Source organism: Telopea speciosissima, chromosome 5, assembly GCF_018873765.1.
Source record: "Telopea speciosissima isolate NSW1024214 ecotype Mountain lineage chromosome 5, Tspe_v1, whole genome shotgun sequence".
NCBI classification, from domain to species: Eukaryota; Viridiplantae; Streptophyta; class Magnoliopsida; order Proteales; family Proteaceae; genus Telopea; species Telopea speciosissima.
The window spans coordinates 15,934,157-15,952,439 of NC_057920.1; the positions used below are offsets into that span (position 1 = coordinate 15,934,157).

The 18,283-nt window shown below is 41.1% G+C and overlaps 1 protein-coding gene across 2 annotated transcripts; it reads left to right on the forward strand.

Moving 5' to 3' along the window:
• Positions 1-184: 184 nt before the first annotated feature.
• Positions 185-17,924, forward strand: LOC122662754 (COMPASS-like H3K4 histone methylase component WDR5A). Of its 2 annotated transcripts, XR_006333091.1 has the most exons (3): positions 185-906; positions 17,366-17,723; positions 17,820-17,924. XR_006333091.1 is itself a non-coding variant. In XM_043858475.1 (2 exons), exons 1-2 carry the CDS (start codon positions 262-264, stop codon positions 17,657-17,659), a joined length of 939 nt encoding a protein of 312 aa, XP_043714410.1. In that variant the 5' UTR covers positions 185-261; the 3' UTR covers positions 17,660-17,735. The 2 variants fall into 2 exon arrangements, 1 of the variants encoding a protein (XP_043714410.1); XM_043858475.1 differs by lacking the exon at positions 17,820-17,924 and having other exon boundaries at positions 17,366-17,735.
• Positions 17,925-18,283: the final 359 nt, after the last annotated feature.

An 18,283-nucleotide genomic window follows, 5' to 3' on the forward strand; every position in this document is an offset into this window, starting at 1 on the left:
TGTCTTTTAATCCTTCAAGTATTGGGTAGACGGTTGGATTTTTAAATGTAGTGGGCTAGGCAACGCACTGCACTTGAGAGCATAAATTTCCGTTTTAGGCAAAGTACAAAGAGTGTACAGGTAATTTTTCCAAACAAAGTAACACCAGTCATCAGAGTCCAGAATAGGGACTTGTCCCCGAATCAAATTTCCCTCGCAGTTCCTTTCAAGAAATCAAACCTCGGTTCCAACTTCCAAATTCTACCGCATAAATTACCATCGATGGCGTCAGATCCAACTGTAGCCATACAACCCTACAAGCTCAATCAAACCCTAACAGGCCACAAGCGATCCATCTCCAGCGTCAAATTCTCCAACGACGGCAACCTCTTGGGCAGCTCATCAGCCGACAAAACCATACGCCTCTGCTCGCCGACCGATGGTTCTCTCCTTCAAGAGTTCGAAGGCCACGAACAGGGCATCTCTGACTTTGCATTCTCTTCTGATTCCCGTTATATCTGCTCTGGCTCAGATGACAAGACGGTACGGATATGGGACGTCCAGACCGGTTCAATCGTCAAGACACTTCGTGGACACACAAATTATGTCTTATGTGTTAACTACAATCCTCAGTCGAATATGATCGTGTCCGGTTCGTACGATGAGACGGTTAGGGTTTGGGATGTGAAGACCGGGAAATGCTTGAAGGTCCTTCCAGCCCACTCGGATCCAGTGACAGCGGTGAACTTTAACCGAGATGGGTCGTTAATCGTTTCGAGCAGCTATGATGGGTTGTGCAGGATTTGGGATGCGTCGACGGGCCACTGCATGAAGACTCTCATTGACGATGAAAATCCGCCGGTTTCTTTTGTCAAGTTTTCGCCTAATGGAAAGTTTATTCTCGCCGGCACATTGGACAATACATTGGTATGTTTGCTATTCTTTATCTTTTATTCCATTTTAAGGAAAAAAAAAACCTTCCTCAAGTTGTTGAGGTAAGCTATTTTTACTTTTGTCCACTATTTAAGATTGTATCTCTATAAGTTGTTGGTTCCTTGTAGCTATTTTCATATAATGTGAGGATTCTGAATTAACAGCTTCATTGCATCTACTGTCCTTTGCCTTTGGCAAGCTGTTGGTATGAAGACTATATTTGATTCTGCAAATCCACCTGTGCTATCTGGCTTTGAAGCTTTAAGTTGGGTCATCCCACAAACTATTCCTTCTGATATATCTATGCATAGATTGATTGCACCTTACGGATAAACTCCCATGTTAGTATTAGATTTTGCATTCCAAGTTGTGTCTATTAACTTTTATTTGTTTAAATTTTTACCGGTGAAAAGGAAGATGTGGTGACGTCCAATGGTTGAATATTTTCATGGACAGTCAGATGACTCAGATCATCTCTGACCTCTAGGTATTGACATAAGTTGATTATGTCTAGGTCATTGGATGTTGGAAACTGGAATTTTTGGCTGAGTATAGAGGAAGCCCTATTGAATTCCAATGAATCGCTGATTGAAGACCTCGTCAAAATAGCCTGTATGGTTCAGTTTCATATGGTGTTTTGCTGAAAATCTCTATTGTTAGACGGTACATCGATTCTATTGTAGGGTTGGTTCTTAGCTGAACCAGCTCCATCATTATTTTGGTATTGATTGGAAAAATAAAAGAAAATTAGAAGAAGATAGAATAAGGTAAGGGTAGAATTGGATTGAGCCTCTTACTCTTTCTTGGGCCTCTCACCCACTCATAGGCATCTCACGTCATAACTTGGTTTCGAAACTGAAGTCAACTTTTCTCAAATCATAGGCTGTTGTATGCAGTGTTATGTGCATGGTATGCAATGCACAAGTAGAATAAAGGACAGTGTATTTAGTTATTGTAATTGGTTATAATTAGTCCTTGTATTCAGTTCTTTGTAAGGACTTGGGTCAGTTGTTGTGGATGGATAGGAGTAGTGGAGAGTGGTAGGAGGAATTATCCTAACTAAGGAGGAGTTGTAACGGTTGCCATTACTTGGCAGCCATATTAAATACATATGAATGAATGTTAGACATATCTAAATATTACCTAAAAAGTCTTTATTGAGAGAAGAGGATCGGCTTCCTCCAAATTAAGCCAATTAAACTCCTAAAATCCCTCTCTTGTTTATCGTCTCTTGTCTTCTTCAAGACAGGTAAATGCGGAGAAACCTTGCATGTATTGGTCTGGTATCAGAGCAGGAGCATGGATCAAAGGGTGGAGAAGCTTGAAGGAGAAGTGGAATCTCTCTCTGAAGGATAGAACTTGATCATGAGCAAGTTGAACTAGGTGCTTGAGAGACTTGGCTCACGTTCGAATCAACCAGAACAAGAGGGAGAAAATTTCATGATTCCGCCACCGACCCATGAAGACTTGGGTAATCATTTGGTAGTCGACCACAAGGCTCTCAACAATCCTTCACTCCCTAACTTGTCAAGCTCGATTTTCCACGTTTCAATGGTGAAGAGGACATTACCAGTTGGGTTTGCCGTGTCGAGCAGTTTTTCCACTTCCACCAAACATCTAAAGAAGAGCGGGTGGCACTCACTTCATTTCATCTGGAGGGGGAGGCTCAGCTTTGGTACCAATTATTCCGGCAAGAAGAAGGTGAATTAACTTTGTGGCAATTCTGTGATGGGTTGCATATGCAATATGGACCATCCCAGTTTCAAGACTTTTTTGTCGATTTGACAAAATTGCAACAACTGGGTCCCATTCGAAGTTACCAAACACAATTCGAAAAGTTGTTGTCTAAGGTTGGGTCACTACCCTCCCACCGCCAAGTTAGCTGTTTCCTCAGTGGACTCAAGGATAACATACGGGCAGATGTCATGGCCGGCTGTCCCACATCTTTGTCAGCGGCGATTGGCCTAGCTCGGTTGTACGAGGTCCACAACAACTTACTTTAGAGGAAGAGAATTCCACCTGACATTGAACCAATTGATCAAGGTTCAACTCTTCCCGTTTGTAGATTCACTTCAACGGAGATGCAAGAAAGGCGTACGAAAGGATTGTGCAATGAACAATTTGTACCAGGGCACCGATGAAAGAAATTATTTTTGTTGAAGGGATAATGCAAAAGTCGACCTCGAACCAAGGAAGAACCAGCAGGAGATCGATTGCAGCCAGGATAAACATGGTAAGGAACAAATTAAATAATTAGAAGTCTAAAACTCTCTTTTTTTATTGTTGTTTTCTATTACATATGACTGGAGAACATAAAGGATAAGAAGAAAGGAGGAGAAGATAAAGAAAGAAGATAGAAGAGAAGAGGGGTAGGGGAATGGCTCTCTTTGCCTGGATCTCTCACCCACAACTATCCCAGCTGTTGAAATATGGAATTTCTCCCATAACCGATGGCAAGCTTTGCTACAAATTCTATTCTCCAATTCAGATCCTTCCTTACATTAGGGGTCCTATTAATAGCTTAGGCAAGCATACAAATAAAATAGGAACTTTCTAAAATAGAAACTAACTGAAAATAGAAAGTAGGGAAATAGAAACTACTAAAACCTAACTAAGATAGAAGCTAACTAAAATTAGAAACTACTAAAACCTAACTAAGATAGAAGCTAACTAAAATTAGAAACTACTAGGCTGTATAGTTTAGCCACATGCAAGAATAACTAAAATAGAAACTAATAGATTTAGCAACTAAGTACTACGAAGAGAATAGTAACAAAATAAAATCAGATCTTCAAGTCTTCTAGCAGCCGATCCTCTTTCTTGTCAAAGCTTGGATTCTCATGTGGTCCCCACCAAGGATCTTCTAATAATATTCTCATGAAGGCAAAATAAGGGGCTGTGACACTGTTCACGTGAACAGTGTTTTGACCTCTTTTTCTTCATGTTTTGTCCTACATCAAGGGAATTATGAAGATAAAGAGGATGTCAGTATGTCACAGCTATGGTGCATCAATTTCCAAATTTTGGCCTTGAGGACAAGGCCGTTTCTTAGGAGGGAGGAATTTGTTATGTGCATGTTATGCAATGCCTGAGTAGAATACAGGTCATTGCATTTAGTTATAATTAGTCCTTGTATTTAGCTATTGTAAGGAGTTGGGTCAGTTGTTGTGGGCGGATGGGAGTCGTGGAGAGTGGTAGGAGTTATCCTAACTAAGGAGGATATGATAATGGCAACCATATTAAATACGTACAAATGAATGAAAGGCATATCTGAACATTACTGAAAAAGTCTCTATTGAGAGAAGAGGATCAGCTTCCTCCAAATTAAGCCAACTAAACTCCTAAAATCCTTCTCTTGTTTATTGTCTCTTGTCTTCTTCAAGATAGGTACATGAAGCCTCTATCTTTTATTTATAAAAAAGCCAATTACATCCTAAGATCTTCTTGAAACATTCCAAATTAAAAGTAAATTCAATCTCTAATTGGTTAGCAAAATAAAGAGTCCTAATTACACTAGCAAATCTACTTAAATACAGAAACTATCCTAAGCTAACAAAAACCCTAGGCAAGTAACAACTGAATCCTAAATTTTTTCCTAAACCAGATCAGCTTGAAAGCTCGATTTGCCTTGAAAAAGAAGTCTCCAGACCACAACAATGTTGGTCTTCAGCTTGATCTTCACCAGCTGGCCATGGGGCCCATCAAATCTGGAGCAATATCCTTCCTTAAGCTGCTGCCTGCTGGTCAATATCTCCTTTATAGCACAGAAATCAATATGGGCTGAATGTGGTCCCAATCATGGGCCAGGTACATGCTGAAAGCCTGAAACTGATGGGCTTAAACAACCCATAATATGGGCCAGGTTTTGGCTTATCTTGCAGCCCCATCGATTGACCAAATCTACATCAGGTGTACATATTAGAGTACACCCTGCTACACTGAATTATTCTTATAAAAGTGAAAAGAGGAGTGAATTGATCATTCTTCTTCGAAGGTGTAAGCTGAAAGCCTGAAACCCCAAAACCAGAAACCATCGTAGCTCAAAAGCGACATCTCTCCTGCCATTTTGGCCTCCGGCGAGGCTCCTTCGACTCCGATGAGTCATCTTCTTCTTCTTCCTTGCTGCCATGTTTAGTTTCTTCTTCTCCCCCCCTCCCTTGATTTCATAACGTTACCACTGGACTGTGATTGTTAATTTCATTTTTACTTCTTCTTCTTTCTTCTCTGCTAAGTGTTACCGATTCTTTTTAAAAATATTCTTCTTCTTCTTTCCTCTCTCTCCCCCCCCCCCCTTAATTTCTTAACATTACTGCTGAACTGTTTATTTCATTTTTTCTTCTCTGTTAAGTGTTAACTGATTTTTTATTTATTTTTAAATATTCTTCTTATTCTTTCTTCCCTGTTAACTGTTAATAATGAGGTATGATAGGCTGAAAAGGGTCAACACTAACACCTAACAGAAAACTATAATTGTAGTGACCAAACACAATAGAATTTGTGGACAGAATGTAGAAGATTTAATGAATCTAAATCAGAATAATGGATGGGACTAAAATTACAGTCGATGGAAGATCCTGTTGGACTGGTTATATTCTTAAAACTTCAGGTTCATCCAATGGGGGGATTGGGAGACACAACCATAAACATAAATTGGAAAGTATGGAAAACAGAAATTAGTAACTGAGGAGAACTACTATAAATTTTAATCAGCAGTCTGATGGACTTCAGACTTGAATCGAAGGGAGCAGAACTGGGGAGGAGCAGCATATCCAAATCTCAGATCAATATGATAGTCTGCTTCTCAGAAATCAGGGGTTGAAAATGTGACTAGAATACTGTCAATTAAGCTATTGCAGACATTAAATAGGGCTGGAAAATTTCAGAACTGAGAAGGGCATCAAACAAAAAAGTCTTAGGTTAACAGACTCCTAGTGACTTCCAATAAATGGCGATTTTTCCTTTTAGCTACCCCATTTTGTTGGGGGGTGTATCAACACGAGCAAGCTGATGGATAATTCCATTATTGGTAAAAAAGTGTTGGAGTTCATCATAGATGTACTCTCCCCCTTTATCAGTTCGCACAATTTTAATCTTGGTATAAAATTGAGTGCACACAATTTGATGGAAATTCTTAAAAACATCATAAACCTCGCTCTTATGTTTCATCAAAAAAGTCTTTGTAGTGCGGGAATAATCATCAACAAATGAAACAAAATAAAGATTGCTAAATAAAGAGGTAGTGGGAGCAGATCCCCAAACATCATTATGCTTAATATGAAATGGAACGGTGGATCTATTGCCATGATACGGATAAGAAGAACGACAATGTTTAGCAAACAAACATGGTTCACACTGAAATATATGCTAAGAAGAAATAGAAGAAAACAAATGTGGCGATTGTCTTTTCATAGCACCAAAAGAAGGGTGGCCCAGACGTGGATGCCACAACATCACCGAGTCAACAATACTATTGTCACTATGCCCACACGCGTAGGATTGAGTAGTAGTCAAACAAGATGTTCCTAGATAAACAAAGGTAGAGCCCTTTCTCCTCACGTCCACTGCCAATAATCCTCTTTGTCAATATTTCCTGAAAGAGATAATGAGAGGGAAAAAGAGTAACACAATAGTTAGGGATTTGGTTAAGTGGCTCATAAATAAGTGATTTGTGGCAAAGTTAGGAACATGAAGAGTATAGTTAAGGGAAATAGAAGAGGTAACATGGACACTGCCCTTACCAGAAATAAAGGAAAGGGAGCTATCATTCACCCTAACCTTATCCTTACCAGAACAAACAGAGTAGGAATTATAACACTGAGACATACCAGTCATATGATCAGTGGCTTCAGAGTCCAGAGTCAATGATCCACAAAGAGGTAGTAGAAAGAGCAGATGTAGAGTCTTGCAAATCTGAAGTTGAAGAGTCTGGCACTGTAGATGTAGAAGAAGAACTACCCAATCGTGACATAACCCTGTGGAATGATACAATATCCTCCCCTGTGAGAGAACTTTGATTTGTTTGAAATCCAGATGAATATCTCATAGGGACAGCCTCGGTCATCACAGTGTGTGCTCTAGGCTCTAGCTCCCCCTTTCCTGCCACCACACATACCAGTAGGTCCACCATGCATCCTCTCTATAGTGTGCCCAGAGTTCCCATAGTGATCACATCGGAGTCTATCTGTTTATCATCCCCATGGGGTGGCCCTTGGCCTCTTCCTCCACATAACCAATCTCTGTGGGAGCTAGAAGTAAGAGCAAACTGCTCAAGAGGCGGTATAGCTTCCATTGCCACTCTCCGGGTCTCCTCACTTTACAAGTAGCTACAGAATTCATCTAAGGAGGGGAGAGGAGAACAGCCTAAAATTTGTACTCGGATTAGTTCATATTCCGGATTCAACCCACCAGGAAGAATTAAGACATGCTCCTTCTCAAGGGTTCGGCAAACCTTGGCTTCATCTTCTGGATTAGATAATTGGAGGTCCCTATAACGGTCATACTCCTCCAAGAGACCAATAACAATGTTATAATATTCAGAAATTGTCTTGTCTCCCTGTTTCATTGTGATTTTCTTCTAGAGGAGTTGGTAAACCTTAGTCGAGTCACCCACTTGGTTAAAAGTCTTGGAGACACTATCCCAAATATCCTTGGCAATCTCCTTTCTCATAATCCTCCTGCCAATCTCAGGTTTCCTAGAGAAAATCAACCAAGTCATAACAGTGGAGTTCTCGGTCTCCCATTTATGATATGTTGGATCACTTGAGTTGGGGGCCTAAATGGTGCCTGTAATGCACCCTAGCTTTGCCCTACTCCATAGGGAAAGCTTCACAGAATTAGCCCAGTCCAAGTAGTTGGTGTTTTCTAACTTCACAATGGAAATCTGGGTGTTGGAATTCTCAAAGGCAATCTGAGTAGGATGGGAACTACTCAAAACACTAGCCAAAGCTTCCGCAGGTCCACTGACCTTAGACATAATGTAGGAACACATGTACAAAGTGGGGATGATACTTAAACCAAATGGGTAGTACTCACTCTACCCAAATACTCCGAAAAAAAATTCCAGCAAAAAGAATAAACACAACTCAAAGAAATCCAACTCGAATACACTCAAGATGTAGAATCATCTCATAACAACTCAAAAGATCCAAACAACATAGCTCACCAACACAAAGCAACCGGAAGCATCACATTCAACATTCCAAGAACAAAAAAGAGTAGAAAACAATGTTTGCAGTACCTGGCAAGCCAAGGAAAAATGAGTTGTGTCATGTGTGACAACAACTCGTTTCTTCCAGAGTCAAGACCATAAGGGTATTGTAGGGGACCCTTGGGGAGTCCAAATGGGCCCTGTCCCAATTCCAAACAGTGCCGGATGAGAAAGAGAGGCTTAAGGAAAAAGCTGGTTTTTGTTGCCTTTATATGAGACCTCCTCTCGTTGCTCCACCTGGATTGGCTCCTAGTTTTGGTCCAACCCACCAAGGAGAATCAACACACGCTCCTTTTCAAGAGATCTGTAGACTTTTGCTTCATCTTCAGGATAGGGCATTTGGAGAGATCCCTATAATGATCATACTCCTCCCAGAGACCAATAACAGAGTTCTAATACTCAGAGATGGTCCTGTCACTCTGCTTCCTGGTAATCACCTTTTGAAGAAGTTGGTATACCTTAGTTGAGTTACCCACTCGGTCAAAAGTCCTGGAGACACTATCCCAAATATCTTCGATAGTCTTCTTCCTCATAATCCTCCGAACAATCTCCAGTTTCATAGAAAAAATCAACCTAGTCATAATGGTTGAGTTCTTGGTCTCCCATTTTGGGTATGTGGGATAACTGGACTTAGCAGCTTGAATGGTACCAGTAATGCACCCTAACTTCCTTGGACTTTGCAGGGATAACTTCATTGAATGTGACGAATCCAAGTAGTTAGTACTATCCAACTTCACAATGGATATCTGTGTGTTGGGATTTTAAAAGTAACCAGACTGGGGTTGTTACCATTCAAACCACCAGCTGAAGCTTCACTGATCTTTGACATATATGTAAACCTGATGAAATCTACATAATCTGAGAGAATGACTTGTGTCAATATGACACATGCCAGCTTTATTTATAATAGAATAGAGGAACATTCCAGAATAGAGTACAAGACCAAAATACCCTTATGATAGTTCTACCCTTGTACCAATATTACAACACTCCTCCTCAAGTTGGAGCATATATATCTATCATGCCCAGCTTGCTAACAATAGAAACAAATAACCTAGGACTCAACCCTTTGGTAAGAACATCTGCAAGCTGATCATCTAAAGGAACGAATGTAATGCACATCTGACCACTATCAAGTTTCTCCTTGATAAAGTGACGATCTATCTCCACATGCTTTGTTCGATCATGATGAACAGGATTATGAGCTATGCTGATTGCGGATTTGCTATCAGAGTACAACCACATAGGCATCTCAACCTCAATTCCAAGATCTTGCAATAAACCTTGGAGCCAAAAGGCCTCACATATACCCTGGGCCATAGCCCGAAACTCGGCCTCGGTACTAGAACGAGCCACAACAGTTTGCTTCTTGCTTCTCCAGGTGACAAGATTCCCCCCAACATAAGTGCAATAGCCAGAAGTAGAACGCCTGTCAGCAGGTGATCCAGCCCAGTCTGCATCTGTATATGTTTCAATTTTCATGTGACCATAGGGAGAAATAGAAATTCCTTTTCCTAGAGCAGCTTTCAAATACCTCAAAATTCTGTAGAAAACATCCAAGTGTGTAGAATAGGGGTCATGCATGTACTGGCTAACCAGACTTACTGTAAAGGCAATGTCTGGATGAGTGTGGGACAAGTAAATCAAACGTCCTACCAGTCGCTGGTACTGCTCCTTATTCACAGGTTCTCCTTCCTTTAACCGAAGGTGACAATTAGGTTCAATAGGGGTGTCTGCTGGCTTGCATTCCAACATACCTGTCTCAGACAATAGATCCAATGTGTACTTTCTTTGAGATAATGAGATTCCTTTGTTAGAGTAGGCAACCTCAATACCCAAGAAGTACTTATCCCAGGTCTTTGATTTCAAACTCAGTGCCCAATTTTTTTTCCAAAGAATCAATCTCCTTCTGGCTGCTCCCAGTGATGACTATATCATCAACATATACAATCAACATAGTCACATGTTTGGTAGTCCTCCTAATAAATAGCGTGTGATTTGCATTGCTCTGCTTGAACCCAATGGAGACCATTGCTTTATGAAACCTACCAAACCATGTCCGGGGAGACTGCTTCAACCCATAAAGAGCTCGATTGAGCTTACATACCTTCCCCTGAGTCTTTGTAGAATCAAATCCTGGTGGAATATCCATGTACACCTCCTCAGTCAACTCACCATGCAAGAATGCATTTTTTACATCAAGTTGAAATAGGTTCCATCCTTGATTTACAGCATACGACAGGAGAACCCTCACAGTGTTCATCTTGGCTACTGGAGCAAATGTCTCCTGATAGTCAATTCCATACGTCTGGGTGAAGCCTCTAGCAACCAGCCTGGCTTTATATCGTTCAATGCTCCAATCAGCCTTATGTTTAACTGCAAACACCCATTTGCACCCTACAACTCTCTTTCCCGGTGGAAGCTGAACCAAATCCCACGTGTTATTTTTATCAAGGGCTCTCATCTCTTCCTTCATAGCTTCTTTCCAGTCCGAGTGTGCCACTGCCTCCTGCCAAGAGTTAGGAAGAGACACAGAAGACATGGAAGCAAGAAAGGTCTGAAAAATGGGAGATAAAGAGTCATAAGAAACAAAATTTGAAATTGGGTGCTGAGTACAACTACGTTTACCTTTCCTAGTAGCAATAGGATGGTCAAGATAGGATCATAATCAAAAGGAGGAACAGATGGAAGCTGACCAGAGGGTTCAGAGTTAGTAGAACTTGGAACCTCTGTAGTCAATTTTAGTGGAAAGATGGTAGTAGGCCTATTCTGGTCGAGATTTTCCTTCTTGCCATATGTCAGTAGTGACTTATCTCCCTAAACCTTTTTTCCTTTACCTGGCTGATTACTTGGCTGAATAATGGGTTCAGTGGGCATAGTAGGGGACACAGGAGTCTCCCCCTGAACAGAAATCTCACCTTGCTGTTCCTGACTAGTAACCCCATCCTCAAGAACATCCTCTATTATTGCCATCCAATTTAACAAAGTTAGTCTGGAATCTAGGGAAATCCTTCTCACGATGCACAAAGGTTCCCACTTGTCTAGAAGAGATGGCAGAATTTTCTTCGTCAGACATGGCCGCAAAGAAGGGGAAAAAATATCACAAATCTTCACTTAACAAAGCAGCACATAAAATCTCCAAAATAAAAAGGAGATCTAAGGCATAGGTGAAGGCAAGTAGCCCTTAGTGGTATACACTCACCACCAAGGGAAGCCGAAAGAGGTAGGCAGGGAAGGGGACCCCTGCGGCTTAGGTTGGAGAGGCGAAAAAAAGGAAGAAAAGGTGGGAAAAAGTGGGAGGGGAAAAAAAAGGAAGGGAACTATATGCCTACCCCAACTTCAGTAATTGGTGATCACTAGCATAGTTGTCACGGGCCTCACGGCATTGCCAGTCGCCCTTGGTTGACTAGGCGAGGTGCCTTGTGTCCAGGCCCCCTCCAACGCCTTGGGTCACCTAGACACCGTGGCAACTATGATCACTGGCCTCTCCAAACATAAAGTTGTGAGTTTCCCTCTTTTGGCAAACAGTCTCCCTCTCTCTCTCTATCACACACACACACACACACACAAGCATTATCATCTGTTGTAATATGGGTATAAGGGTAAATCTGTCCATAGGGGCATTATAGTACTTGTACTTGTATGTCACTTATTATAAATAAAGTGGAGCTGTCACATTGACAGACCAAGCATTCGTCTCAATCAAACATGGTATCAGAGCTGAGATCTACCTTGGGATCCTAGCCCTAGCCGCAGACTCACTCTCGGTTTCTACCTTCCGTCTCCCTCTCTCTCTTCTCACATCACCTCTCTCTCACCTTAACCCGGCTCTCGGTGAGCCTCTCCTAGGCCACCAAGGGTCATCTCCTTCCTTTTTGGGCTCTCAAATCTCACCTGCACAATGATCTGAGAGACCCTATTGATTTTATTAGGGTTTTCAGTCTGAGTTGATTTTTGTCAAGGTTTTGAACCCTCCATCAATCTTTTCATGGTTTGTTGATGATCATTGATTCCTTCAAGGCTTCATCTTTACTTCGGCTTATGATTATGGTCATGATATCAATTACAAATGTTGCCTCTTCTACATATGGTCTTTTCTAAGTTTCATGATTCAATCTGAGTGGTAACTATGTTGGACGTCTCTACTGCATCAACTGGAATTGAAGGGATGAGTCGTGGGACTCATAATGATTTCCCTTCATTCCCTCTTAGCTCTGTTTGATTGGATGGGAGTGATTATCTGATGTGGTCACGTTTCTGTTATTTCTCCATTGATTCATGCGGCTCTGCGGGCTATCTAACATGCGAAACTGTGAAGCCTACTACTGCTGATGCTTCACAGAAGAAGTGGAGTTCTCATAACTCCTTGGTAATGACTTTTTTATCAATTCTATGCAACCCCAGATTGCTCAGGGTTACCTTCTCTTGGATACTACAACCAAGATTTGGATAGCAGCTTAGGACACATACTCTCAATTTGGGAATGATGCTCAGGTTTATGAACTACGCAAGAAGCTTCATGAAACCAAGCAAAAGGGCCTAACTCTATCTCAATACTACTTTGAGTTGTGTAGTCTGTGGCAGGAATTCGACTTTTATGACACCTTTCAGGCAACTTGTATTGCAGATGTTACTAATTTCAAGAAATGGGAAGATAAGTTTTGGGTTTATAAATTTTTGGCTAGTCTGAATGTTGAGTATGATCAGATTTGTGCCCAAGTACTTAGCCGGGACCCTTTCCCTACCTTGGAGCAGTCTTATTCATTGATGCAGTTGGAGGACACTCGTTGCAATGCTATGTTATAGACTACTAATCAGGAACATTCAGATTTACTTTATGGGTCTACTCAACCTAAAAGTGGTACCACCCGTTCCAGTGATCGTTTCTCCTCTGATAATGAACCGCTCAAGTGTGACTATTGTGGTAAGGAGCATCATACTAAGGAGTTCTATTGGAAGCTGCATGGCCGACCTACCTCCTCACGAGGTTGTGGTCGATCCTCCCAGGCTGCCCATCATACTGAGGCATTTGATCCTGCACTTGTTAGTACTGATTTCTCTTTTTCTCAGGAAGAGCTTGCTATGCTTAGGCGTTTGATGACCTGATTGGAACCTTCTACTACTTCTGCTTCCGCCTCTACATCTACTCTGGTTTCCACCGACTCCAATCTTGCTTACTCAAGTATTCCTTTTGGTGGTCATTGTGCATCTCGTCTTTGGATAATTGACTCTAGTGCCATTGATAATATGACTGGCTCTTCTAGTATATTTTTCACTATTCCCCTTGTTCTGATAAAGATAAGGTTAGAGTAGCAGATGGTTCCCTCTCGGTTGCTGGAAAGGGTTCTATCACTTGTTCTACATCTTTATCCTTAGTATTTGTTCTTCATGTTCCTGATTTTTCTACTAAGCTTCTTTCTATCAGCCGTCTTACCACTGATCCAACTATGTAGTAATTTTCCCCCCTTCTCATTGTGTTTTTTAGGATCTGGTGACAGAGTAAACGATTGGCTGTGGTAGGGTGCATGGTGATCTTTATTTGCTAGAAGACACTTCTTCAGTTGGTCAGGCTCATCAGACTAGTTCTACTCCTTCAACCTCTTCATCTGAGTTACTCCTTTGGCATAAACATTTAGGCCATCCTCCTGTTGGCACTTTAGTTAATTTTTTCCCCAGTTTATTTCAACAATGTAATCCTAGGGATTTCTTTTGTGATGCTTGTGTTTTAGCCAAGCAAACTTGTTCAACTTATTCCAATCTGAATAAAAGAATTCTTCTCCTTTTATGTTAATTCACTCTGATGTGTGGGGCCCTGCCTGTTGTTCTTCCATTACTGATTATCGATGGTTTGTGACTTTTATTGATTGTCATACACGGGTTACATGGATTTATTTGATGCACCAAAAGAATAAAGTGTTTCATTGCTTTCAACTATTTTACAACATGGTTTGTACACAGTTCAAGTCCACCATCAAAATTCTCTGTAGTAACAATGGTAAATATTTGCAGAGTTCATTCCAGTCTTATCTTGCCTCTCAAGGGATTATTCATCAAATCAGTTGCTTGATACAATGGCCCAAAATTGTATGGTGAAACATAAAAATAGACATCTGTTGGAAGTAGCCCGTGCTCTCCTGTTTGAAATGCATGTTCCTTCTCAGTATTGGAGTGAAGTTGTGTTGACTGCTGCTTATCTCATCAACCGGATGCCGACTTGATTCCTTGACTTCAAGACTCCTATTGCGGTTCTCCAGGGTTCTTCCATTTTCTTCTCCCCACCTAAAATCTTCAATTGTGTTTGTTTTGTCTGGAATCACCATCTACATGGCAAGCTAGGCCACTGAGGACTTAAGTGTGTGTTCATTGGATACTCTGCCAACCAAAAGGGGTACAAGTGTTGTCACCCTCCATCTCGTGGGGTTTTTGTCTTCATGGATGTTGTGTTCCATGAGTTTGCTGCCTACTATTCTCTGGCACCTATTCATGGGGGGGGGTGGATTCTTCTCTGTTTGTTGAAGATGTGCCTCTGGCTGTTCCTATTCTTAACTCGGACTCTGCTTCTCAAGTTCCTTCAGTTTAGGGGGAGACACATGTTCATGTTCAGCTGCCCATGAAAGTATATATTTGTTGGAATCATGAGCAACAAATGGACACCACCTCAGTGGCACCTACTCTACTCTACCTAGCCAACCGCCATTTCCTGATCCAGGCAATACCCTTCTGTTTGGTAATACTCATTCTAATGCTCCTAGAATTTCTGACCCATATTGACTTACCCATTGCTATTCGAAAGGGAAAGAGATCTTGTACTCGACACCCCATTGCTTAGGTGGTTTCTTACAACTCTCTTTCTCCTTCATATCGTACCTTTGTGTCTTCCTTGTCATCTGTTTCCATTCCCCAAAATTGGTAGGAAACTATCACAGAATTGCAGTGGAAGGCGGCCATGGATGAAGAAATGCAATCCTTAAAGAAGAATGATACTTGAGATTTGGTCTTTCTTCCACCACAGAAAAGGACAGTGAGTTGCAAATGGATATTCACTGTGAAGCAGAATATGGATGGGACTGTAGACCGGTACAAAGCTGGGTTGGTTGCTAGAGGATTTACTTAGATGTATGGTCTAGATTACCATGAGATGTTCGCTTCAATTGCAAAAATGTATACCATCCATGTGATTTTTTCTTGTGCTGTGAATCTAGGATGGGACTTGCAACAACTTGATGTCAAGAGTGCATTTCTTCATGGTGAACTGGTAGAAGTTGTGTATATGGAAATTTCTCCTGGTTTCTCATGTCAGAAAACCAAGGGAAAAGTTTGCAAGCTCAAACGAGCTCTATATGGGTTGAAGCAATCTCCTTGTACCTGGTTTGGGAGATTTCACAAAGCTATGGTGTCTATAGGTTACACTCAAAGCAATGCTGATCACACCTTGTTCATTAAGCAGATTGGTAACAAGATTGCTATCCTCATTGTGTATGTTGATGACATTGTTGTCACTGGGAGTGAGACGGAGGAACTTTCTTGTCTAAAGACTTGTCTTGGTCAAGAGTTTGAGATCAAGGACCTAGGTAAGCTGCTTTACTTTCTTGGTATTGAGGTTGCCCGCCCCACCAAGGGTATCTTTCTGTCTCAACGAAAGTACTTTGGACCTTCTATCTGAGATAGGGATGTTGGGTTGTAAGCCTTCAGATGCTCCTCTTGAAGCAAATGTTCATCTTTCTAGTAAGACTGGTGATCCATTGAATAAGGGATGGTATCAACGATTGGTTGGGAAGTTGATTTACTTATCCCATACTCGTCTAGACATTGCCTTCGCTGTTAGTTTGTTAAACCAGTATATGCAAGATCCTTATTCCTCACACTTTGAAGCCGTGTTCCAGATTTTGCGCTACCTGAAGTCTGCACCATGAAAGGGAATCCTCTTTTCTTCCCATGTTTATTTACGAGTTGAGGCCTTTACTTATGCTGATTGGGCTAGCTCTCTAGATGATCGGCAATCCACCATAGGTTATGGTATTTTTGTTGGAGGCAACTTGGTTACTTGAAAGAGCAAGAAGCAGGCAGTTGTTGCTCGGTCCAGTGCTGAAGCTGATTTTCGCGCCATGTCTCATGGCATCTGTGAGTTTATGTGACTTCAAGGACTCTTGAAAGATTTGGATCTTCTTGTTTCCTTACCTATGATGTTGTATTGTGATAGTGAGTCCGCCATCAGTATTGCTCACAACCCTATTCAGCACGATCACACCAAGCATGTGGAGATAGATCGTCATTTCATCAAAGAGAAGTTAGAATGATGGCTGATTTGCATTCTTTTTGTCAAAGCCGGAGATCAGTTAGCTGATGTTTTTACAAAGGGGTTAAGTAGTAAATTGTTTCGTGCTATGTGTGTGCAAGTTGGGAATGTGTGACATCTATGCACCAACTTGAGGGGGAATGTAAATCTGTCCAGAGGGGCATTATAGTACTTGTACGGTTGTACCTGTATGGTCACATATTATAAATTAAGTGGGGTTGTCACATTGATAGACCAAGCATTCCTCTCAATCAAACATCATCCTTACGTGATCACTGGTAAAGCTGTGGGTTGTTATACTGTAGGCTGGATGCAGTCCTGCCTTCTTCCTCCCCCATCCCCTAATTGACCAATCCCAATAAAAGATAAGAAGTTTGTTGTCATGCGAAATTATCCTCCATCTTTCTGCTGGTGCTCTTTTAGGGTTGAATGCTAGCTTGTTTACTTGGGATAGAGAAGCCCAAGGTACCTTTTATTTGTGGTTGGGCTGAATTCAGACTTGGATGGGTTTATGGCCAAGCTTAGTTGGAGTTGGACTGAGAAGCTGGATTAACTTCTCTAACACAGCATTACCCTCTCCTGAAGCACCCCCCCCCCCCCCCAAAAAAAAAAAAAAAACTCGTGCACACATGGGAACATCATTATCATTTCTCCATGGGAAAGCTCCACTTTATCCGTCTTTCTGACCCTTTTCTTTCTTCACGGACAAATTCTAGTTTGTTGGTTTGTAAAATTATGATTATATATAATGTGAGAGCATCTTTGTAAGACTCGTACTGTAATGTGGAACTAAACTAACAAAATCCACATTAAATTACAGTCATTCAATCAATCAATCATCTCCTCTCTCTCTCTTGTCCAAATATTAACAAACATATATGGGTATTTCAAATTGTATGCCAGTTTAGATGTATACACTGCCTGGCTGATTTATTGTATGGTATCTGCAGAGACTATGGAACTTCTCGACTGGGAAATGTCTGAAGACATACACTGGCCATGTTAATTCAAAATACTGCGTTTCATCCACATTTTCTGTAACCAATGGAAAGTATATAGTCAGTGGTTCGGAGGATAACAAGGTCTACTTGTGGGAACTTCAGACAAGAAAAATTGTCCAGACACTGGAAGGCCACACGGACACTGTTGTATCTGTTACATGTCACCCTTCTGAGAACATGATAGCATCTGGTGCATTTGAAAAGGACAAGACAGTGAAGATCTGGACTCAGGAGAAAGAATGATTCATTTTTCTGGTAACAGTGTTGCTTTAATATATCAGTTATTACTAATGTTATTTTGTACATGTTCTTTTACATCATGTACTTTTTAGGCTTCGTACATTATGACCCTCACCAGATGCCACAGTGGTGGGAGCCTTGGGCACTGGGTATGCTCTTTTTATACTTTTATATCATGTAGGCATGGAACTTGTTGTAGGACCAATATAGAACATTTGAACATAAAGATGATAATATTGATTAGAAAAAATGATGATATCTGTACTTTATTCTTGTCATACAATTGTTTATTGAGTTAGAACTCCAAATTATCCATGTGTGGTTATAGTGCATTCTTGATATTTTCCTTTTGCACTGAGGATCTGTGGATGGGGCACCCACATTTTCTTATGTGGATGGCCATAGTTGTGCCATGTGGCAAGTTAGATGAGGCTGAAATATGGTGGACAAGTAGACTGAAAGGTCCCACACTGACATGTTGAGTTGAAGCCAGAATGGAGTTTGCACATGGCAAAATAGAGCATTGAAATATTTAGGACTGTGAAGAGGGCGTGCATAGACATACAGGGGAGGGTATGCCATTACTTGTGATGGTAAATAATTGACTTACAGCCTGAAGTTTGACAT

Bases quoted from the DNA above. Each gene is read 5' to 3' on its own strand.
- LOC122662754 (XM_043858475.1), top strand. From the start codon at position 262: ATGGCGTCAGATCCAACTGTAGCCATACAACCCTACAAGCTCAATCAA. The intron at 907-17,365 runs GTATGTTTGCTA...TGGTATCTGCAG, and splicing joins GCACATTGGACAATACATTG to AGACTATGGAACTTCTCGAC.